This window comes from Ursus maritimus, unplaced genomic scaffold (assembly GCF_017311325.1).
Source record: "Ursus maritimus isolate PB19 unplaced genomic scaffold, ASM1731132v1 scaffold_8, whole genome shotgun sequence".
In the NCBI taxonomy this organism is placed as follows: Eukaryota; Metazoa; Chordata; class Mammalia; order Carnivora; family Ursidae; genus Ursus; species Ursus maritimus.
In genome coordinates this window covers 61273215-61297612 of record NW_024426996.1, presented here as the reverse complement: position 1 = coordinate 61297612, position 24398 = coordinate 61273215, and the positions used below count along the sequence as shown (strand labels likewise).

Below are 24398 nucleotides of genomic sequence, written 5' to 3'. Positions count from 1 at the left end.
ATAAGAGAAATGAATGGTTTTGTTGCCTTGAACACAGTGTAGGAGGCAATGAGAATTCACATTGTTATTGCCTGCTTTGTTACTGAAAACTTTATGATAGTTTCTAATGTGTATGAACTTTGTTTTTACTTTTTCTCTTTCTTAAAGTTTAAAAAATCCCTTTTTCCCCCTAATTTCTCTTCCTTTTTATATCCACACTTACCTTTTACTGATGTCATTTGGAATAAATAGTTTTAGAGTTTATGTTCTTATCAGTTGTTTGATTTTTATAATTAACTTTAAAACCAATTTATATAAAAAAACTGTACCTGGTATTTCAGTTTTTCTTACATTTAGCTGTTCTGCCTGAAAAGCACCTCTGTCATCATTTGTCTATATACTTCTTAGAAAATTTAGTTAACAGCACAGATATATGTGTGTCTGAAACAAGGAGAGTCATGAAAGTAGGAAACAAAAGTAGGGTTAGAAAAAACTACTAGAAAATACATTTTAAAATAGGATCAGTGACTTTTGAATTATGTGGAGTACTGTTTCCAAAGGAATAGGTGCATGTATTTTTAAGTTAAAATTTTAACTTATGTAATATCTCTTGCTGTGTAACAGATTCTTCCTCCCCACCCCCAAATTCGGTGGCTTACAACAATGTACATTTATCATCTCACAGTTTCTTTGGGTCTGAAATCTAGGTGTAGCTTAGCTGGGTCTTCTGGCTGTGGGTATTTCATGCAGCTGCTATTAAGATGTCAGCTGGTATTATAGACCTCTCGAGGCCTGATGCATGGCAGATCCACTGCAGGGCCTACTCATGTGGCCCTTGGCCCCCCAGGTCTTCACTGGTTGTTGGTTTGAGACAACAGTTAACTGCCACATGGCTCCTTCCATAGGGCAGCTTGTAACATGGCAGTGGGCTTCCCTTAGAGAGAGTGGGAGGGAGCCCTGAGAGAGAGAGAGCAAGAGAAGGGCAACAACATGGGAGTTACAAGTCTTTTTGTAAGCTAATCTTGGAATTGGAATCCTTTTACTCTTTTGCTATATTCTGTTTGTTAGAAGGAAGTCGCTTGGTCCAGCTGATACCCAAAGGGAGACTGTTAGACAAGGTATGGATGTGAGGATGTTGGGGTCATTGGGAGCCATTTTTAGAGGCTGCTTAGCACAGTTTCTGTACTCTGCTAACTACAGATATTTGATGGAAAATTCTCAAGCCACGAAATTAATAAAGTATAAAAATGATAAAGTTATACAACTTCCTTCTAAAGGCTTTATATTGGAGGGGACCCACAGTAAGACTTTTCATATTGATCTTAGTCATAGAATATGTCTAGAATTTTAAAACATTGATATGTCTGATTAAAATTATCTATGAAGTAGTATTTTGTTGCTAGTAATTATATGTAATAATATGCACAAATGGTCCGGTACAACTTATTTGACGGAAGGATCACTTAGCATTCACCTGAAAGGACAAGCAGAGCAAAGGTAAGGTAAAGAGAGATTAGGTGCTAAAGAGTCCTTGATGTCTGTTAAGTTATAATTATTGAGGCATTTTCCTGCATACTAGAATTTTTATAGTTTCATAGTTCAGTAAACATGCTATCATAAAAATAGACTTTAATTCTTTCTGGAAAATAATAGCAATAACCATATAATTAGAGTAGCAGAGACTGTTAATAGGTATTCAGTAGAAAAAAAGGGTTAAATGGCCAAAATTGGGAAATGATGGGTTCTTTTAGTTTTGTTACTGTAGGAATTATCAAACTTACGTTTATGGATTTATATACTAAAATAATAGAAAACATTTATTAGTGTTTGCTATTTGTTTCACACTCTAAGCACTTCGCATGGACTATGGTATGTACTCCTCATAGAAACCCTATGAGCTGAGAGTATACTCCTCATCTTATTTGCAGAAGGAGGTGAAACAGTGTACACGTGGTCACCAGCTCGTGAGTGATATGGGTGGGGTTTGAGGCCAGACTGAATGATGTTCTTGTTTTCCAGTATGTGTTGCTTTCTTATGTTAATGTGTATCATCAGTCTCCATCGTTATGCCCTCCCTAGTACAATTTACAAATAAATAGCTATATATAAGTAGCGTACAGATACAGGAGATATACCTGTATCTGTATATACAATAGTATATTAGACATGTAAATACATACTATTATACTGTTACGCTTTTTAAAAATGTTCACAAATATAAATGAAAACTGAGATAGAATTAAATAGAAGTTCTCATATTTTCTCCCTCATGAGTGGATTAGATTGTGTATCCCTATGGGGTCTGGGCAACTGAAATTGGAGACGACTACACTAATGAATTATGAAGCAAGATCTGTTATAAGTCACATAGACTTCATTCCATTTTTATAAGAACAGGTAACTGAGAATTTTTCTAAAACGCATGTTCCAGGGACACCTGGGTGGCTCAGTCAGTTAAGCGTCTATGTTTGGCTTAGGTCATGGTCCTAGGGTCAAGCCCCGCATTGGGCTTTCTGCTCAGCGGGGAGCCTGCTGCTCCTCCCGCCTGCTGCTCCCCCTGCTTGTGTGCACTCTCTCTCTGTGTCAAATAAATAAAATCTTTAAAAAAACAAAAAAACGAGTCCCAGAGACACTGCTAATGTTATTATTTATTCTTCTTTAACTTTCATTGTTCACTGTATAGAGGTCTCTTAACTGTATAGCACATCAGCTCCTGATAGACTTATGGTGACCTCTCTGCTTTTCAAGATTGGAATTAGCTCTGATACCTATGACACCTGGAAGAAATGGTACTGTAAGAATGAAGCAAAACTCACACATTTATACTAATTCAGAAAAAAAGGCAGGGAATTACTGAGGTAGAACATTTAGTTATCATTTTGATAAGGGAAGACATGGTTAAAATCTACATTTTATTTCCTTTGTTTCAAAAATACTTTTTCTGTAAATTTGTCGCTATGACCATTGTACCTACAAATTCTATTAATTTTTAATTTAATTTTTATTTGTAGGGTGTTTATTGATCTGTAGAGATCCTAGAAGAGAAGTAGTGATTTTGAACACCTGTGAGTAGGGATCTATGGAAGAAACACCCTTCTTTATCTACAAAGGAGTCATCTCTTGGAATGTGTGTATAGTTTTTTCGATATTCTGCAACGTACCAAAATCTTCTAAGCATCAAATATCTGTTTGTCGTTTTGCTTACCTCTTCTCTTTAAACATTTTTTTTCAACTGCAGTTTGGGCAATTCAAAATTATATGGAGGCTGTCTGTGTATTTTGGAAGCAAGGTAGAAAAAAGGTTGGGGCACTCTTCTTTGCATATAGCCTATAACGAGGAAGGAAAGGTGATAAATCCATAGGACAGAGTGGGTCAGCACAGCCAGATCTTTGGGCCTAAGGGAGAGAAGTGGATGAAGAGGAGTTGGTATAATTCTAAAAGATTGCTCTAAAAAACAAAGTATGTTCCCTGGACAAAGCAGCAACTTTCGGAAATGCAAATTCTCAGGACCCATCCCAGGCCTACTGAATCAGAAATGTGGGAGTGGGGCCCAGAAATCTGTATTTTAGCAAGTCCTTTGGTGATTCTGATGCCCACGTTATCCTTTAATAAATCTTATAGTTGTTTTTGCATTTTGTAACAACTTTTATAATAGTTTTTATAATCTCGGGCACAGTATTTATATTTGGCTACCCTGATGGTCTTGCAAAAGATATTGTTTCCTGCCCCTGTGCTTTGTGATTTTACTTTGCCCAAGTTCTGTAAAATTTTTTTAATATGTTCTACTGAAAGTCATAAACATGTGTAACACGGTAATTATTATAGTAATAATTGTTACTGGAAAGCAGGGTGTGCATGTATATTGCTGGGGAGAGGATTCTTTGCTTTTAAAGTAAGATGGTCCTGTAACCTAGAATGGTTAAGAACCATTGTATAAGTTATTGAGATAGATCTTAAGAAGTGTCTTTATTATTTCATAATTGTATTTAAGATATTTCTTAAGTTCTAAGCTTGCTGTCTTTCCTCAGCATTTTTTAGTTGAGTACCCAGGTTTTTTATGCCTTGTCTGGACATCTGTAGTACCTCTTTACTGGGCTTCCTTCTCTATCTCTTGCTTTTCCAATTAATTTACCTACTGCTTTTATCTTTCTGTTTATGATATTTGATAAGAATGAATTCTCCCAGACTATTTTCTTTTTCTTTCTTTCTTTCATTCATTCATTCATTCATTCATTCATGTTTTACAGTTTTTTAAGTTGGCTCCATGCCCAGCGTGGAGCCCAGTTTAGGGCCTGAATTTGCAACCCTGAGATCGAGATCTGAGCTGAGATCAGCCTAACCGACTGGGCTACCCAGGCACCCCTCTCCTAGACTGTTTCTTTCTTTCTTTTTTTCTTTTATTAAAGATTTTATTTATTTATTTGACAGAGCAAGAGACAGCCAGCGAGAGAGGGAACACAAGCAGGGGGAGTGGGAAATGAAGAAGCAGGCTCCCAGCAGAGGAGCCTGATGTGGGGCTCGATCCCAGAACACCGGGATCACGCCCTGAGCCGAAGGCAGACGCTTAAGGACTAAGCCACCCAGGTGCCCCTCCTAGGCTGTTTCTATTCATACGTCTTCTTGTCCCTCAAAGCAACCACCGCAGAAACCAGAAGACTTTCTCTTACCCTACCATGGCTTGCCAACCAGACGGTCTTGCCTCTGCCTCCTCTGAGTCTGATGTATTATAATGGGTACCCTCTTCTTGATACGTCCTTAGTTGTATGTCATTTGAGAAACACCATTGGTACTATCTAGTTCGGTACCTATGGATTAAGTGGGCTTTTGTGCTGCAGTAGGTAGGTGCTTAAATATCATAACAGTTTCTGTGGAAAGATGTGTTTCAAATGGCAAATACACAATCTTAAATACAACAATTTATAAACTGGGAATGAATGGTCTATATTATGAGATCTGTCTATAAAGAGCCAAAAACTTCTGAAATCATTTTATGGCCTTGAAACATTCAACCCAGTGCCTTTGGCCTCTTTCTAGGAAGTTACCACAACCCCTGCTTCAACTAGTAAATCTTTTAGCCCCCTTCCTCCAAATGATTTCCACTTTCTTTAGTCAGAGTATCTGGCAATTATATATTTTCATTAAAAAAATCCTTTCCCATTGCTGTTCCATTAGTTTTTCATTTCCCTTTATAGGAGTTTCATATTAAATACTGTTACACACTGGAAGGGGGCAGAGCAGCAGGGGTGTGAATCAGGATCTGTGTCTATACTGCTTCAGTTCCAGCCTGACTGTACAGCCAGTCCTGCTCCTCTCCGCCCCTCCTCCCCCAGGCATTTTCAGGATCACAGCATGGCATTGCATTTATGTAATACATTTTTTTGAGAGTTTAGCACACTTCACATATCTCCTCTTCTAAAACATCTGAGTTTCAGTATACAAAAACTATTTATTCCCACTTCACAAATGAATTAAATAAAATTGTACCTTTACTGTAACATTAACTCTATCTACTTTATAATTGTTGCTGTTGTGGATATGGTGACATATAATTCATCATCCAAACTGAAATACTTTTGAGAGTAAAAGAGGGTACTATTAATAATTACACCAGGATGACAGGTGCAAATGAGGACTGTCCTAGGCAAATGGGGCCATATAATTAACTCACTATATGTCTTACCACAGTCTGCTTTCCAGTGTAATTACCTTTGTGTCTTGCTCACTTTACTAAATTGTTATTAAATTGATCCAAGTATTGTGTGAATGTTTGTGCTATTAGTAAAGCTTGGATCTATTCCAATTCGGTTTATCACGCTAAGTCTGTATGTATGGGCACCTTGTTTTCTAGTAACATGACAGACTTTGACATAATTCTGGTTTTCCTAGAGCTAAGTGATTTTTTTTTCTTTTTATTCTCTAGAAATAAAACAGTTTAACAATATTTTCTGTATTAACATAAAATAAAACTCATTGACTTTCACAGATTTCTAGAATTTATTTTTAAAATTTATTTATTTAGAGAAAGAGCATGAGTGGGGTGAGGGGCAGAGGGAGAGGGAGAGAGAGAATCTCAAGCAGACTCCACACTGAGCACGGAGCCCAGTGTGGGGCTTGATCCCACAACCCTGAGATCGTGATCTGAGTAGAAGTCAAGAGTTGGAGCTTAACTAACTCAGCCACCCAGGTCTCCCTGTTTTTGTTTTGTTTTGTTTTTCTTTTTCTTTTTTTTTGTTGTGAATTCCTGGCTTTCCCTATTATTCATATCTGAAGAATTGTATATAATAGTCTAAATTTTCCTGTTCACCTATCCATTGTTTGGCTTGCGAGAATTTCTCTCAGAAGTAAATGTTGCAGTCACTAACCCCATGGTCTTCAGAAGACTATTTTGCTCTAGAAAGCTGTTCTTGTGGCCTTAAGGTTGTAAGGTGCTATGCTACATCAGGGATATATAAGGTAAATTGTTCTTATCCTCTGGGTAACCCCACCATATGTTGATTATAACATCATGGTTCATAAAGCATTTATGGTGTCTCACATTATCTTCAGCAATGTTGTTTCGGGATAGGCAAGACAGGTGGTATCCCTGCTTTATAGATGAGTCTGCGCTTTGATTAGATTACTTAGGTCATACAGCTTAGGGGACTGGGCCAGAGCCCAACCATGCCAAGTCCTGTTCACTCCTGAACACGTTTAGGCACACTTCCAAGTTGTTGTTTTTTGAACTTTTGTTTAGTTTTGAGCCCTGGACTATGAAAGAACATCCTTGGTTACATTTTTGAACTGTATTTCTATTAATGACTTCAGTTTAAGTTGGAAACTTTAGGCATTGAGATCAGCTGTTTCACTAGGACCTCATACCTGCTTCTTCCCTGTATTTGGTCTGAATCATGTTCAGTTGTGTCTTGAGTGTTATCTTAAGCATGGCTGGAGATTCTACCTTATCTCACCCTAAAGACTACCTTTCACCCCTGTATTTCCTTGCTGGGTCTGACCTGGCTTGACTTTGCTCATGGCATTGACAAAGTACTAGTATTACCAAGAAGTGTTGATGACTTGCTTTTTATTACCTCTCATACCCACTGGCCTTTTTACAGGGTTATTAGGCCTGGAGGGCTAAAAGTATAAGGCTATTAAACTCAGTTGATAAAGAGAACCTTTTTAAGATGAAGGAATATTTTGTCTTGATCCTGAAAATGTTTCAAAAAATTTGATAAAAAATATTTGAGAGCCTTTCACTTTAAGTGCTAATCCTTGCCCACTGACCTTCATTTTTATATCTCCTAAGTTCCTAAAATTTCTTTGAAGTCTTAATTAGGGAGGTATAGGATTTTTATGGAATTTAAAAACTATTTTTAAAATTAGCTGCTTTTTTTGTTTTCATTTTTCTTTTCTTTTACTTGGTTCCTTCAAGGGCTTGGGAAATATGCCTGGGCTCCTGACTGAGGGCGTTGTTGAGTATTCATTTTAAAAACAAAACACACCTAATGTTTTAAAGTTCCTATTTATATGTACAGCACTGTACTGAATATGGAGCAGAGCGAAAAAACAGGCATAGACTTCCATAAGCTTGCCATCTAGTAGGGCGTATGAGGCTCTGTGTGTCTAATAAAAGGCATGTCATGGCGTATTGTGTCCTGGCATATTATGTACTAGGAATACACATGAATCGTGGAAGTGCTCTCATGTCTCAGAAGAGAGGGTGCACATTTGTTTGAGGAGCATCTAGAAAAGCATGGAGTAGGAGTCCTTGAGATGGGCCTCTGGAAGTAGGCATGGTTTTTACAGGTGTAGATGATGGGCTGGACGCTCCAAGAGGAAGGGTCAGGGGAGGGAAAAAGCATTACAGCAAGAATATGAGGTACGAATTTATGCAATAGCCAATAATAATTCAGTATGACTGGAGTATGGTGGCATGAGGGATAGCATTGAAAAGAACTTGCTTGGTTTTTTCTCTTCCTGCTTCTAGTTACTTCTCCGCTGATTTCTTCATTGTTCTTACTTTTCTTGCACCCTGAAGTGTACGCATTCCATTATATTTTAAAAAAAAGTTTTTTAAAGCAGTTTGGTTTACAAGATTGAGAAGGCACAGTGATTTCCCATATACCCCTTTCCCCCACACATGGGGTATATTCTCTCTTATTGTTAACATCACCACCAGACTGGTACATTTTTTTACCAAGGAGTAACCTACACTGACATGTCGTAATCACCCAAAGTCCGTAGTCGTCATTAGGGTTTGGTCTTGGTGTTGTGCATTCTCTGGGTTTGGATGGATGTAAGATGACATGCACTCACCAATATAATATCATACAGGGTGACTTCACTGCCCTAGACCTTCTCAGTCTGTATTGTTTGAGGCATTTCTTCTGTTCTTTCTCTGTTTCTTCTCCTGGCACTCCCATTACACATATGTTATACCTTTTGGAGTTGTCTCACAGTCCTTGGATACTCTCTTCTGGCTTTTTTTTTTTTTTTTTTTTTCAGTTCTCTCTTTGCTTTTTGTTTCTGCAGGTTTCTATTGATACATCTGTCCTCTGGAGCAGAGTGTTTTTCTCAGCTGTGCCCTGTCTACTAATAGGCCCATCAAAGGAATTCTTAATTTGTGTTCCATTGCTCTTGATCGGTAGCATCTCTTTCTGCTTCTTTCTTAGGATATCCATCTCTGCTTATATTGCTTATCTGTCCTTCCATATGTCTACTTTATCCACTAGTATCTCCAGTGTATTAGTCTTGGTTGTTTTAAATCCCTCATCTGATCAGTCCCTACTATATCTGGTTCTGATGCTTGTTCTGTCTCTTCATATGGTGCTTTTTGCCTTCTGGTATGCCTTGTCATTTTCTCTTGAGAGCTAGATATGGTATATGGTATAAAAGAAACGGCTGTAAATAGGTCTGTAGTAATATGGTGGGGAGGGGAGGTGTTCTGTAGACCTACGATTAGGTCCCAGTCTTTTAGTGAACCAGTGATTCTGAACTGCGACCTTCACAAGTGTTTCTCAGTTTTGGTTTTTTCTTTTCCCTTTGGTGGAATAGGATGGCTAGAGTGAGTTGGAATTGGGTATTTCTCTTCTCCCACTGGAAGGCTAGAGACTGATAGGGTTGAATTGAGCCTTGTCAGTTAGGCTCTGATAATACCCCTGCAGGTTAGGCTCTGGTTAACTAGTTGCCCTTGAGGGTAGACCTCGTTAAGAGGAACAGAGTGCTCTGGAGTACACATCTTTTTCTCAACTTAAAATAGGATTATATCTCAATGAACCCATCATAAGTTGAAAATACCGTAAGTCAAACATACATTTAATATACTTAACCTACTTTAAATGTGTTCAGAACACTGACATTAGAGTTGATCACACTTTGAGAACTACCACTGTAGTCTACCATATATAGCCTAGACTTCTTAATTTGGCATTTAAGACCTTTTATAGTTTGGTCATAATTTATCCTTCTAGCCATTATCATTTACTCTGCAGCTTCTTGATGCACTCTTACCCTCCCCAAAGTGAACTGCTGACAGACTGCTCTTTGGACACATCTGTATTCTCATGCCTGGAGAGGCCTTTCACTCAGGATTTTTCTCATTCTTTTCCTGTTCCATTTTGCATGTTAAACTATATCTTATAAGATTAATTTTAAGTATTAGCTGAAATGGAACTTCATCCATATAAAGCTTCCCTGTTTATTGTGTTTTCTTCCGTTATTCTTCTAAGCCAGAGAAATCCCTTGGATTGCACTATGATACGTATTTGTTGCTTTCTAGTTTAGCTTGACCCTATTTCCATTTCATTTCCTGTTAGCCAACTCTGTGTTTTACCTGTCTCACATTAGTTACATAGCTTATGTGTGTGGTGATAGAGGGAAATTGAACTCCTTCTGTAGGCTATAATGAGGAGGCCCAGCAAGCCAGCATTTCTGGGATACCAGTATAGGATTGTCATATTCAGAGAAATGGGTTACAGGGGTTCCAGCAGCTAGGGGGCAGGAGTGATGGCAGCTCGGCAGTCCAGGTTTGTGAAGGCTTTTGGGACACCAGGGGCTGCCTGCACATGGCCCACACCTGCCCCGCCATCGTGAGGCCCAAGAGGAAGATAGCTCTGCTGAGGGGGCAGTAAAGGAGGAGCCAAGAGGAGGATCAGGTTGTCCCCTAAACCTGCTTCTGTAGAAGTGGAAATGAATCAAAAAATGGCAGCAGGAAAGGATAAATCTTCAGATAAAAAAGTGCAAATAAAAGGGAAAAGGGGTGCAAAGGGAACACAGGCTGAAACAAGGGAAGACTTACCTACAGAAAACAGAGAAACTAGAAATGAGGAGAGTCTGCCTCTGATACCACAGGAGAGAAAGAAGCCCAGTCTGATTAATACCATATACCAAGTCTTTATCAGTGGTCTCTGTCTCCTTTTGTAAACAATCCAGAGGAATACTTTTATCAACTGTTTCATAAATGCAAGTTTTTTTAGTAGCTCCAGAAACATTTTTAAGGAGAGAATCCCACTGTATCCCATTTTTTACGTGTAAATGCTTTTTTAAGAAGTGAAGTCATTTGCTTGGTATAGCCAGAAAACAGTGGGTTATTGCGTATGGGAGGCTTTGGTTGTCTTGGGTGTCAGCCTGACATTCCATAGATGGGGTAGTTTCTATATCCTATAACACAAAGCATCCTAAAGGGCAATTTGAAGTCAGTCATGCATTTAATACATCTTGAACATTTTAAATTACTTCTGTTCCTGTGTTGCTTTTGGTAAAATTGTTTCCTCAAGAAAACCACTCCTTGATCTTGGCTCTCCCTGTCAGAATTTTTTTTTTTTTTAAGATTTTATTTATTTATTTGACAGAGATAGAGACAGCCAGCGAGAGAGGGAACACAAGCAGGGGGAGTGGGAGAGGAAGAAGCAGGCCCATAGCGGAAGAGCCTGATGTGGGGCTCGATCCCACAATGCCGGGATCACGCCCTGAGCCCAAGGCAGATGCTTAACTGCTGTGCCACCCAGGTGCCCCTCCCTGTCAGAATTTTTACACTCTGTAACATCTTTAGTTGTAGTAGTCCAGTTTTCCTAGTAACTTTGTTAATGTGCTGTGACAGATTAGAATTTGAGTATGTAGTGTATATGATACTAAATTGTGAATTAATGGGACTTAACCGTGTAACACCGTACAACACTTGAAGATAATAGTACTTGATAATCTTGTTAAGGAAAATTTACCTCCAGATATTAAGCTGGAAAGTCACTGGAATAACTGCTTAAAAAAGAATCACAAGTACATGATTTTTTAGGTCTTTGGTCCATACATGAAGAATTGTGTACAAATTGAAATGTCTGTGTACTAATCCCTAGAATAAGCAATAAAATCTCACTTATGACAAAACGAAACAACCAAAAAAACACAAAGAAATGGGTTGTAGTTACAACCCTGAGTGTCACCGATGGTAGTGTTTTAAACTCTTCTATCCTGAAAAACCAAAAAATGATAAAAAGACATTTACAAAGTATAATATATGGCAAGTTAATATAATCTCTTAGAGGTTGGCTTAATGATCATGGGAGATGAGCAGTACATTTAGAATAAATAATATCTTTTTTAATGAATAAAATTGTGTCCATAAAAGATAATGAGTTTCTTGAAATTCTTGATGGTTTAAATATTTGAGGTGTATTTTACATTTGATTCAGTGCAGAAGTTTTAGCTGTACAGTTTCATGAATTTTGACGAATGTATATACCCATGTATCTACCACCCCAATTATGATACAGAACATTTTGATCCTCAAATTTTGGAACTGTTAACTTTCTTTTGTAGAAGACAGTGAAGAGAAATCTTTGTGTTGCTATAAAATCTATTAAGTATAATTGGTTAGTAATTTTCCTTTACCTTCCCATTGCTAGTCTATTTCTTATGCTTTGTGGTGTGTTTAAAATCATATCCTAATGATGTGATAACTAACCAGAGATTTTAGGATTGGGGTACGGAAGTTTTTCATCTCTCCTTGTCAGAGGCCATATGAGGCCACTGGGGTTGCTCATCCACCTTCATTTATGGCTATAAACTATATATTCTCTCCTCTTACTGTCGATTCATTGTTTATGCCCCTCGCAGAAGTGAATTCTTCCACCTGAGCACTCTACTCCCCTTGGCAACTCTAGGACAATGTTTCAGCAATTTTCCATTTTCTGTTGGATCTTTCCCATCTGATGCAAACCTGCCGTTGTTTTCACACCTCATAAACACAACAGTATAAAAACTTCTCCTGAATCTATTTCTCCCTTTGGTTATTGCCCAATTCCTTTGTCCTTCTCTTCCAACAAGCTCCCTCAAAAGGATTTGTGTACTGTTTTTCTTCTCTCGTTCTTTCTTGAATTCATTTAAGCTTTTGCCTCTGTTATTCCTTCACAACTGTTCTTACTATGCTCAGATTTCCATCTGGTATTAGTTTCCTTCTGCTTACAGGGCTTTTAAAAACATTTCTGGCAGTACAGGACTTCCTGTGATAAACTCTTACTGTTTGTATGTACGAAAAATTTTTTATTTTGCCTTCATTTTGAAAGATGTTTTTGTTGGGTAACAATTGTAGGTTAACAGTTTTTTCTTTCATACTTTAAATATGCTTCCTAAGTGGTCTCTGGATTGTGTTTTTTGTCTGACAGAAATTCTGCTATCCCTCTTATCTCTGTTCCTCCGTACCTATTGTGTCTCTTATCTCCCCTCTCCTACCCAGTTGCTTTTAGATTACGCTCTTTATTAAACCCTTGTTTTAAGCTATTTGATTATGATGTGTATTGGTGTAGTTTTTTTTGTGTTTCTTGTCTTGAGGTATATTGATCTTCTGGGATCTGTGGGTTTATAGTTTTAATAAAATTTGAAAAATTATGGCCATTATTTTTTCAAGTATATTTTTTTGTCACTCCCTTTTGGCTCCTTATGGACTCCAATTACACTTATGTTAGGCTGCTTGAAGTTGTCCCACAGCTGACTATCTGATTTGGATAGTTTCTCATGCTTATTATATTTAAGTTTGCTGATATTTTAGTCTGTCATATTTATTATTAATCTCATTTAATGTATTTTTCATCTCAGTCATTGTAGTTTTAATGTTTAGAATTTTGATTTGGGTCTTTTAAAAAGAACACTTCAGTCTTACATGTCTCCATTAACATGTTCAGTATTAACTCTGGTTTCTGGAATATATAGAATATAGCTATAATAACTATTTTAATGTCTTTGTTTATAATTCTCTCATCTTTGCCGTTTTTGGATTGGTTTGATTGACTTTTCTCCTAGTTGTGGGTTGTTTTTTTCTGTATCTTAGAGTACCTGGTAATTTTTCATTAGATGTGAGACATTGTGGATTTTACCTTGTTGGGTGCTGAGTATTTTATATACATAAAAGTGTTCTTAAGCTTTATTCTAGTGCAGGGTTAAGTTACATAGAAACAGTTTAATCCCCTTGGCTTGTATTTATAAGCTTTTTGGGGGGCAGAATCAATGTAGTTTAGTCTGAGGTTAGTATTCCTCAGTACTAGGGCAAAACCCTTTTTAGTATTCTACCTGATGACCTACATATTAGGAGATTTTCCATTCTGTCTTGTTGGAACAAGCACTATCTCTTGTCCTTTGTAATCTTCAAAGACTATTTCCTCTAAATTTTTTGTGTGTCTTTTTTCCTTGGCTTGCTGTGGCTTCCTTGCATGCATGGGGTGATCAGTAGTCACTAAAGACTCAGGTACCCTTTCTAGATAATCCAGCTTCTCTCTCTGTGGCTCATTCTTCTCTGGTACTTACACTATAATCCCTACCCTCCTTAGTTCTCCCCCACTTCTCTCTTTTCAACTCAGAGGACTGTCTCTGCTTGGGTTCCCTCCTCCTGTGCTTTATCCTGGAAGTTCTCTTCAGGAATTAATTGAGGGCAGTCACAGGGCATACTTTGTTTTTGGTCTCCAGGGATCATTGTACTTTATTGTCTTGATGTTCAATGTCTTGAAAATCATCATTCCATGTATTTTATTTGGTTTCTTAGGTTTTTGGGGGGAGGGTGGTAAATCTTGTGTCCGTAACCTCTTCTTAACTGGAAATACAAGTTCTGACTTACTAAATTTTAGCCAGTAAAAAAACAGGACATTTTTGGTTACATCTTGAATGCTTACTTCTACTTAAAGTAAAATTCACATATTAATGTTAAATCTGAATGACTCATCTTATATGTTACTATTGTTATGCTTGATGGATATAATTTTGACTTTTGTGTGATCTCGTGAGTATTGTTCACACACAAGTTCATGGATGGCAGGAAGACATTTAAGTGGGTATGTGTGTGTTCAGAGTTCTAGAAACTGAGACCAAAGCCTAATGGTAGATTTTGGCCAGAAACTAGGGCCACAACTAGACTATGGTATATCTCTACTTGCCACAATACCTACTTATTTTAATAATAATAATAAACAATAAATAACAGATAAACAATCAATGCAACAGATTTTCACCATATATTTGTAAAACTGTGCTCTTTTTTTATATTTATAATTTTTAAAGGTATTTTTTTTACCTTTTATTTTCCAAATAAGAACACAGAAGATGAGTCATTTGCCTCTGTCTTTGGATTCTTATTTTAGTGTTCTTAAGGATAGTATAGTACTTTATTTATTTATTTATTTATTTATTTATTTTTATTTTGAAATTTACTATTGGATAGACTGATGGAATCATAGATAATTTTGTTAGAGATTTTTGGATTATAATCAACAGTAATCTTGAAGAGTAGTCATGATATATAGGTCATGTATTGATTCCTATAAAACAAATGACTGGTATACTTCAGCTCATAAATATATTGTGCTTTACAGGTCTTTGTAAACTCGTTGTTTGACTGTCATCTGTCATCTCTATTAACTGATCATTCAGTTGAATTAGTGTAATAAATAATGGTTCAGTTCTCTGCCTAGCTCATAAAAGGCTACAGTGTAGCTTAGATGGTGTTGAGAGTCATTGTGAGGCCAGTTGAACTCTGAGCTGTTGTGAGAACAGAACAGAATCCTAAGGAGGTCATTGGTGCATTTACTGTGGGTAAACTGGGTTTGACTGTTGGGTTTTTGATGTTGGGAGCTTAAGGAATGGGACTTACGGCTGATAACATACTGTAGCAACTGGGCAAAAGTGTAAAGTTATGCTTGTGTTAAGGTATAGAAACTGTCCAAATCAGCTTGAAGTTTTCTTTAGTATAGAATTTTAATGTTTGAAAAAAAATATTTGAATTTAGGTTCTGAAGAATTTTTTCTTAGATGTTAAGTGATTTACCTTTCTCATTCTTAATTCCATGAAAACATATTCTAGATTGCCTGTGTTCTCTTATGTTTTCGTATAGGTGTCATCATCCATCTTAGATGATAGGATCAAAGTTATTAAGGCAAATATCTTAGTACTAGCCTGTATCTCTGCATTGTTACAGGATTTTGTGTGCCAGGTATCAAGCAAGATTTTATATTACTACACTTAGATCAGTGATTATTAATGGTGTTTTGTAGTATCTCAAGAGTTATCTTCTGCCACTTCAGGAATGAAAGAGTGTGCATATCAAGGCAAAGATTTAACTTGTTATTTTAAAAAATAAGTGATTTACATGAAATAGCTGACGTTGTTGAGTGTTTGCTACAAACCAAGCACTGTTTTTTACACTTCACGTGAAATAAGTCACTTTTGATATATGACTGTTATTACCATTTTGCTGATGAGAAAACTGAAGCACAGAGAGGAAAGTAGCTTACTAAGGTCAATAGCAAATAGTACATTTGAGATATTCATAGTCTGAAGATTGAGTCTATGCTTTCCACCAAAGCACAGTTTGTGGGATGCTCAGTTGTGGGATGAAGAAACAGGGGCAATTCATGCTTTATTAGCATGGTATCATTTCTAAGAATTTGGGAATCAGTGCGTTTTCCAGAATATCCAAGGTTAGGATAGCGGTGTGAATAGTGGTGAAGGACTTAAACTTTGGAATTCTTTAAAATTTACTTCCAGTATTTGGTTTTCTTAAATAACTCTATCAAATCGAATAAATTGTCAACCCTCCCTTTGCCTTACCTTTTTCATCTGTACAAGTGCGGTTAATAGTAGTCCCTTCTGGTTATGCATTCTTTCCCCTGAGACATTATACTGAGCTATTTTAGTATTATTTTCAAGACAGGAAGACCCTGCAGTTTTTTGCAGGAACCCATTTGCTTTAACTGACTCACATATCAGACCTTGGACACTTGTTTTGATGACAGGTGTCCTTTGGGAAAATCTCTGCTTACATTGTCAGTGAAAAGGTTGTGGTTGTCCTTTTCATTTCTGTGTTATGTATTTTGTTTCAGAATGTCTGAAATGGTAGTTTTAAGAGTATTGGGAAATTGTAGCTTTATAAATGTCTGATATTTTCCAAGATGTATATTAACCTACCAATCTAGTCAGGGCGAAACTAATTTATTCAGGCTTTAAACTTCAACAGCAATAACAACTCAAATTATTTTTATTGCCTAACACTTCTGTGTACTAAGAATGAATTTTTAATTTAATCTTTTTCATAACCATATGTGGTGGGTAATTTTATTTTCCTCACTGTACAAAGGAGAAATATGAGGCTAAAAAGAATACAAGTAGTAGAGTCAGATTTTGAATATAGTCTGTCACACTCCAGAGTCTGAGTGCTTAAATGTGTTGATAAATCACCTCTCCTTGGGTATCGAGATCTTAAAATTGTATATTTAAAAATAAAAGGGGAAATACCTATGTATCATTGTTATGTCATGGAAATCAGGACAAGAATTGTGTACTCCAGGGGGTGCCTGGGTGGCACAGCGGTTAAGCATCTGCCTTCGGCTCAGGGCGTGATCCCGGTGTTATGGGATCGAGCCCCACATCAGGCTCCTCCACTGTGAGCCTGCTTCTTCCTCTCCCACTCCCCCTGCTGTGTTCCCTCTCTCGCTGGCTGTCTCTATCTCTGTTAAATAAATAAATAAAATCTTTAAAAAAAAAAAAAAAAAAAAAAGAATTGTGTACTCCAGGCCTCCTGAGGAACTGAAAGGGGGAAGTCTTCAAGAATCAAGGCAGTTCCTGGTGCCATTTCTTTCTCTCTCTGTTCTCTTTCATTATTTTCTGTCTGTACGTTTTGGCTTCCTCTGTACGTGGTTCATCTTGTCTATTCATAAAATGGTACCTTCAACACCAGTTTCCTTATCATCTTAAAAATCCAGAACCATCACCAAGTGACCCAGCCTTTTATGGTCTGAATTGCATTTCCTTGTGAAATAGAATCCTTTCATCCTGGTTGTACTCTGAATTGTTTTCTTCTGGGTCAGGTGTCCATCCTTTAGTCGCGTAGCTTTGGCAATGGGTGATAGGTTGAGGAGGGATGACTGAACTCATTCAGAGATCTACACTTGTGTTGGTAGGGAAGGAGGTATAGGCTGAAAAGAGCCCTCAATGTGTCTATACTAGCATGTATCAGATTTTATTAAGCACTGTCATAAAAATAATGCAAATACGAAATACAAGTATAAATGCAGATATAAGAAAAAATATATAGCATCAAAAATAAAGAGTATAAATACTAAATACAAATAATATATGTGTTAGAGATACAAGGAACTGAAATCAGCTTATCATCTAAAAGCTAACTTCCTGAAACTGGATATGTAAATTCCATAATGGGTTTAGAAAAATGTATTTAAAAAAATCATCTGCGTGAATGTTTTTGGGAAGAATATTCAGTAGTCATCTATTTGAGTACTTCTGTATTTGTAATATCGATACAGCCTTTCCTATAGTAGGTATAATTAGATACATCATTGGACATGTTTACCACCTTATTTGCAGTACATTATTTGAAGATTTACCTCATAGAATTATAGATTCCATTTTCCTATTTAATTCACAGATTTCAACAAATAATAAGTATTTGTCATTTTCTCATGCATTTTCAATTATTGGTGACTGCTTTTAAAATTTCTGTAGTTAGCCTGCCTCAGTTCTATAATTTGCAGTTTTCTGTGAAGTTTTAGAAAAATCTGAACAGTCAAAATGTGATCTGTAGGAAACATAACGGAGATAAGGTTTAATGGAAGCTGGTGAGTTTTAGTGTATTTGGTTCAGTCAAAATTTTTCCAACTTAGTTTCAACATACAGTAATTCTAGTGCTTTCTAGTCACATTTGTGATCAAAATGTTGAAGATGTATGAGATATATAGAGTACACTTCAATGTGGTTTTTATGAATTGTGTTATCTTGGGGTCATATTTTAAAACAGAAGCATATATTAATTTTTAAATGATAATTTCAGGGAAAATGCAATTCTGTGCATTTTTCAGTTTTGACCCAACATTTTGGGGAGCCAGATAGTTCTTTTACATTAAGTGAACTATAGATAATATTCCTGAGCTTTTTTTTTTAATTGCCTTTTTTTTGATATCTTAATTCTTTTATTTTTTTAAACACATACTTTGGCAGTTATCTATATATTCATCCTAGGCTTACTAACATATAAAATATTCAGTGGCTAGAATGCCTCATCTAGTCTATATATGGAAATTAGCTTTGTTTTCTTCAATACATTGATCCTAAAGCCACAGAACTCTACTTTTAGGTTCTTTGTGTTCATGTGGTGAAGAGAATTTCCTTGGACTTCCCTCCACCCCTGTGTATCACAAATATGAAACAGGTGCCATTTGTTCCAGCTGACTGGACCATTTCCAAGGCAAGCTTCCTCCCTGCTTTTTTCATCATCATGCTTCTCATTCTAGAATTTCTCTAGCTCTTGAACCTTTTCCAAGCTAGGGGCAGTTTCTGAACATCTCAATGTCAGTGATTTTTCCAGGTAAATCTACTGGATTCTGAAGGTATCAGGAAAAACAAAGAGGAATGGGCAGAAATAGGAAATTAGAAAAATATGAAATAGGAGGAGTTGGAGCAAATTATTTTACTTCTTTGGGTCTTGGTTTTGTCATCTATTAAATGGGGATACATAATATAGAATTATCATGAGGTTAAATGAGTCTGTGTGTGTATGTGTGTATAGACATACTGTAATATAGGATAGTACCTGGTAAATAATGAGCATTAAATGAATACTTTCATTGTTGTTGTTATGATTAGTAGTAGAAAACATTTTATTAAATATATTTTACAAACATGTAAGAATAATGTGAGTATAAAATACCAAAAATGTACCAGTTGTTATCTGAAAATTGCCACCTACTGAATTTCAAAATTTTGTTTCTGAGTTTACAGAGATGATAAAATAGTGAATTTAAGTTTACTTAACTTAGTGTTTTCTCTTTTATAGTTTATCAGAGAAGATATGAAATATAAAGATGCTACTAATAAACACAGCCATCTGCACAGAGAAGATAAGCATATAACTGTTGAGGATTTATGGAAACGGTGGAAAACATCAGAAGGTAAGACTATTTTAATGAATTGAATCCTTCATCTGCTCTTCTGCCCTGCTTAGCCATGGTTAACTCACTAATTGCAAATGATTTTGTGAAAAAAATCAAAATAACATTTTGTGTGAGGATATTTATATATTAGTAAATACTTTTTCTACGTTCGATTTTGAAAAATGATTTTTATCTTAGGATTCATTAAGGGTCAGCTTGTTTTCAGATAATTTGATGTCTTATACTAGAATAAATAAGATCATGCATGTCTGAGAGCTTAAAGTTATGGATTATTGCTTCAGCTGTTAAATGATGTTATTATAAAAGGTTTATCAAATAAACATGGATTCCAAAGTTGTTTTTTTGGTGATTGTGAACAGTTCCTAAAGTCTTCAGAAGGCACAGAACTTTTAAGCTTTTCCTGAAATAAATTCTTTATGAAGTCTTCTAAGAGTTGTATGATAAAGTTCTGTGATTTATATTTTACTGCTTTTCTGCCCTTCAAGCTGTCTCATGGACAGTAATTGTTTAAGGCAGGAAAAGTGTATGACCTAAAACCTCAACTTGATCCCTAATATTAGAAAGCTACTAAAATGTGGGGGGGGGGGGAAGGAAGTCCATTAAGCTTATTTTTCTTATTATTTTTATTTTTGATTGATAAAAACCAAAATGTCATTTTCCTAATGCTTTTATGTTTCTGTTCTTTTACCAAACATTTATGTTATATATATTTTCCTCTGCAAGTTTGAATAATGAAAGGAAAGGAGGAGGAAGGTGGGACAGACTACTGCATAGGAGGATAAAGACATAATAAAGTTTACTAGACTGGCTGTGGTAACATTTGGAAATGGGAAGATATAGAAAACAATCCCATCAGTGCTCAATATTTTTTGTTAATGTACAAGAAGGTTTATAGCTTGCTTACATTTTTGTTTTCACGTTTTAAAAGAGGCATCTGAGAAGAAGAAAAAGAAGGAAAAAATATCATTGACTCCAAGAAAGATATACACACTTAAAAATCTATCTCTCCATTTCCCTGCCCCACACCATTTTTAAGAATAGGAATTTGGGTAGTACTAGGAATGAAAAAATGTAAATTTCCTGAGGGAGAAAGTGCTAGAATGGTGGAAAACTCAGAAAACCTTAATCTACTTACAGTATGCCTGAGAGATACTGTACGCACGACCACAATAAACCAAAAATTGCAGTAAAGAGAGTCAGATGAGTTTTTGGTTTCCCAGTGTGTATAAAAGTTTATGCTATAGTGTATTCTATGAAGTGTGCAATAGCATTACTTCTAAAAAAAAAAACAATGTACATACCTTATTTGTAAAATACTTTATTGCTAAAAAATGCTAATCATCCTCTGAGCTTTCAGCAAGTTGTAATTTGTCTGCTGGTGGAGGTCTTGCCTCAGTGTTAGTGCTGCTGGCTGAACAGCGTGCTGCTTGCTGAAGGTTGGGGTGGCTATGGCAAGTTCTTAAACTAGGACAACAATGACGTTTGTCACATTGATTGACTCTTCATTTCATGAACGGTTTCTCTGTAGCATGCAATGCTGTTTGATAGCATTTTACACAAAGGAGAACTTTTTTCATAATTGCAAAACCCTGCCCCTACTTTATCATCCAGGTTTATGTAATATTCTAAATCCTTTGTTGTCATTTCAACAATCTTTGCAGCGTTTTTACCAAGAGTAGATTCCATCTCAGGAAACCACTTTCTTTTGGTCATCTGTTTAAGTTTTATCATAAGATTGAAGCAGTTCAGTCCCATCTTCATGCTCCACATCTCATTCTAGTTCTCTTGCTGTTTCCACCACATCTGTAGTCACTTCCTCCACTGAAGCCATGAATCCCTCAACACCATCCATGAAGGTTGGAATCACCTTCTTCCACACTCCTGTTAATGTTGATATCTAGCCTTCTTCCCATGAATCACAAATGTTCTTAGTGGCATTTAGAATGGTGAATCCTTTCCAGAAGGTTTTTAATTTACTTCCCCAGATGCATCAGAGGAATCACTATCTATGGCAGCTATAGCCTTATAAAATGTATTTCTTTAAATAATAAAACTTGGGAGTAGAGTTATTCCTTGATTCATGGACTGTCGAATAGATGTTGTGTTAGCAGGAGTGAAAACAACATTAATCTTGTTGTACGTCTCCATCAGAGCTCTTGGGTGACCAGGTACATCACTAGTGAGCAGTAATATTTTGAAAGGAATCTTGTTTTCTGAGCAGCAGGTCTCAAAGTGGGCTTAAAATATTCAGTAAACTATGTTGTAAACAGATGTGTGGTCATCAAGGCTGTGTTGTTCCCTTTATAGAGCACAGACAGAGTAGATTTAGCATCATTCTTCAGGGCCCTAGGATTTTCATAATGGTAAGTGAACATTGCTTCAACTTAAAGTCGCCAGCTTCATTAGCCCCTAACAAAAGAGTCAGCCTGTTCTTTGGAGCTTTGAAGCCAGGCATTGATTTCTCTTCTCTAGCTGCAAAAGTCCCAGATGGCATCTTCCAATATAAGGCTGTGTTGTCCACATTGAGTATCTGTTGTTCAGTGTAGCCACCTCTGTTACTTCTCTTCTGGAGAACTTGCTGCAGCTTCTGCATCAGCACTTGCTGCTTCACCTTGCACTCTTCCCTTATGGAGATGGCTTCTCTTCTTAAACTTCATGAACCAACCTCTGTTAGCTTCAGACTTTCCTTCTGCAGCTTCCTCACCTCTCAGTCTTTTTTTGTTTTAAAATATTTCATTTATTTATTTAATAGAGCGAGAGAGGGAACACAAGCAAGGGTAGTAGGAGAGGGAGAAGCAGGCTTCCCATGGAGCAGGGAGCCTGATGCGAGACCTGAGCTGAAGCAGACACTTAAAGGCTGAGCCACCCAGGCGCTCGACTGACCTCTCAGTCTTCATAGCATTGAAGAGAGTTAGGGTCTTACTCTAGATTAGCCTTTGGCTTAAGGGAACCTGGTGGCTGGTTTGATTTTCTATCCAGACCACTAAAACTTTCTCTGTATCAATAATGAGACTGTTTCGCTTTCTTATTATTTGTGTGTTCACTGGAGTAGCACTTTTAATTTCTTTCAAGAACTTTCCTTTCCATAGACAACTTGGCTAACTGGTGCAAGAAACCTAAGCTTTCAGCCTGTCTTGGCTTTTGACATGCCTTCCTCACTAGGCTTAATAATTTCTAGCTTTTGGTTTAAAGTGAGAGACATGTGCTTCTTCCTTTCACTTGAACACTTAGAGGCTATATGGTAGGGTTATTAATTGCCCTAATTTCAGTATTGTTGAATCTCAGGGAGTAGGCCCCGGGGCGGGGGGGCGGGGGCAGATAGCCAGTTGATGGAGCAGTCAGAACACACAACAATTATCAACTAAGTTTGCCATCTTAAAAAGATTGGCGGTTGCCAGGGGTTAGGGTGGAGGGAGGGATGAACAGGCAGAGCACAGAGGACTTTTAGGGCAGTGAAACTATTCTGTATGAAACTATTATGGTGGATCCATGTCATTATATATTTGTCCAAACCATAGAATGTACAACGCGGAGTGAACCCTAATGTAAACTATGGACTTTGGGTGATAATGATGTGTCAGCATAGGTTCATCAGCTGTAAGAAATGTACCGCTCTGGTGCAGGCTATTAATAATTAAGGAGGTCATCTGTGTGTGGGGTAGGGGGTGTGTGGGAAATCTCTGTACTTTCCACTCAGTTTTGCTGTGAACTTAAAACTGCTTTCAAAAACAAAATCTAATAAAAAATATTTTAAAATCATAACGTAAAAGTAAAAAAATTAAGTTTGCCATCTTACACGGGTGCTCTTTGTGGCACCCCCAAAATAGTGACAATAGTTGACATAAAGATCACTGATCATGGATCATCATAACAAACACAATAATCATGAAAAACTTTGAAACATTGTGAGAAGTATGAAAATGTGACACAGAGACATGAAGTGAACAAATGCTGTTGGAAAATGGCGCTGATTGACTTGCCTGATGCGGGGCTGCCACAAACCTTCAGTTTTTAGAAGGCAGTGTCTGCGTAGAACTTGTGAAGTGCTGTAAATAGAAGTGCGATCAGACAAGGCCTGCCTGTTTATGAGCTCTCCCTGCAGTATGGAGACATTACTAAAGGAACTAGAGACCCATTATACTGTCTGTTGCTACTAGTGTATTTTAGATTTTGGATATGTGATAAGTTGAGTGGAACCCACTTAACTGGGCTTGAATGAAGGAACAAGGACGTGACCACTCATTACCACCTGGGGTGCTTCCACGCTACTGGTTCAGCTCCCATTTCTTGCCTGGGTAACTGCAGCAGCTGCCTCACGGTCTCCCTGTGTATGCTTGTGCACCGTTGCATTCTGGACTTCACTTAGCAGAGTAATCTGTTTAAAATATAAATCAGATTTGCTCCCTGCCCTGTCGTGGCTCAGAGTAAAAGCTGAAGTCTTTACAAAGACCTGGAAGCCTCTCCATGATCTGCCCACCCCTCCTGCCTCTTCTGTTCCCTGTCATGTGCTGCCTGTCTTGTCTCACTCATGGGACTCTCTCCCAGCTGGACTCCTTGCTTTTCCACAACTGCAGGACTGCAGATGTCCTCTTGGACCCTCAGGGAGGCCCACCCTCCATTTAAGATCACAGATCACACTCCTCTCTTCTCCCTTTTACATTTGTTTTTTTGGCACTCCTCTTTCTCTTAGTCGGCTTCACATTTTCTTTTCCCATATCATGTGTCATCTTCTAAGATATCATATAATTGACTTATTCATTATGTTGGTCTCCTTTCCCTCTCCTGCCTCTGAGAATGTCAGCCTCAGACAGCAGAGGTTCTTTGTTTATTTTGTTTATTAATGTACCCCAAATCTATCTGGACTCTGTCCTTAAACCCGGTTTTGGTTTCTGACCCTGGGGAGTTCGGTGGAATCTTTTGTGATCTGTGAGCATGTTTTGTTTTGTTTTGACTTAAGGCCTTTCCAAATTGGGTAGCCTCTTAAATCTCTTTTTTCCC

The 24398-nt window shown here is 37.2% G+C and overlaps 1 protein-coding gene and 1 pseudogene across 1 annotated transcript in view; one reads left to right on the top strand and one right to left on the bottom strand.

The window, feature by feature from the left end:
• The window catches only part of STIM2 (stromal interaction molecule 2), a 135482-nt gene that overhangs the window by 60043 nt on the left and 51041 nt on the right, over positions 1-24398 (top strand). Inside the window, 1 exon segment of the mRNA XM_040625044.1 lies at positions 19283-19397. Coding sequence (XP_040480978.1) covers positions 19283-19397 — 115 coding nt within the window.
• Positions 20750-22632, bottom strand: LOC121101439 (annotated as a pseudogene).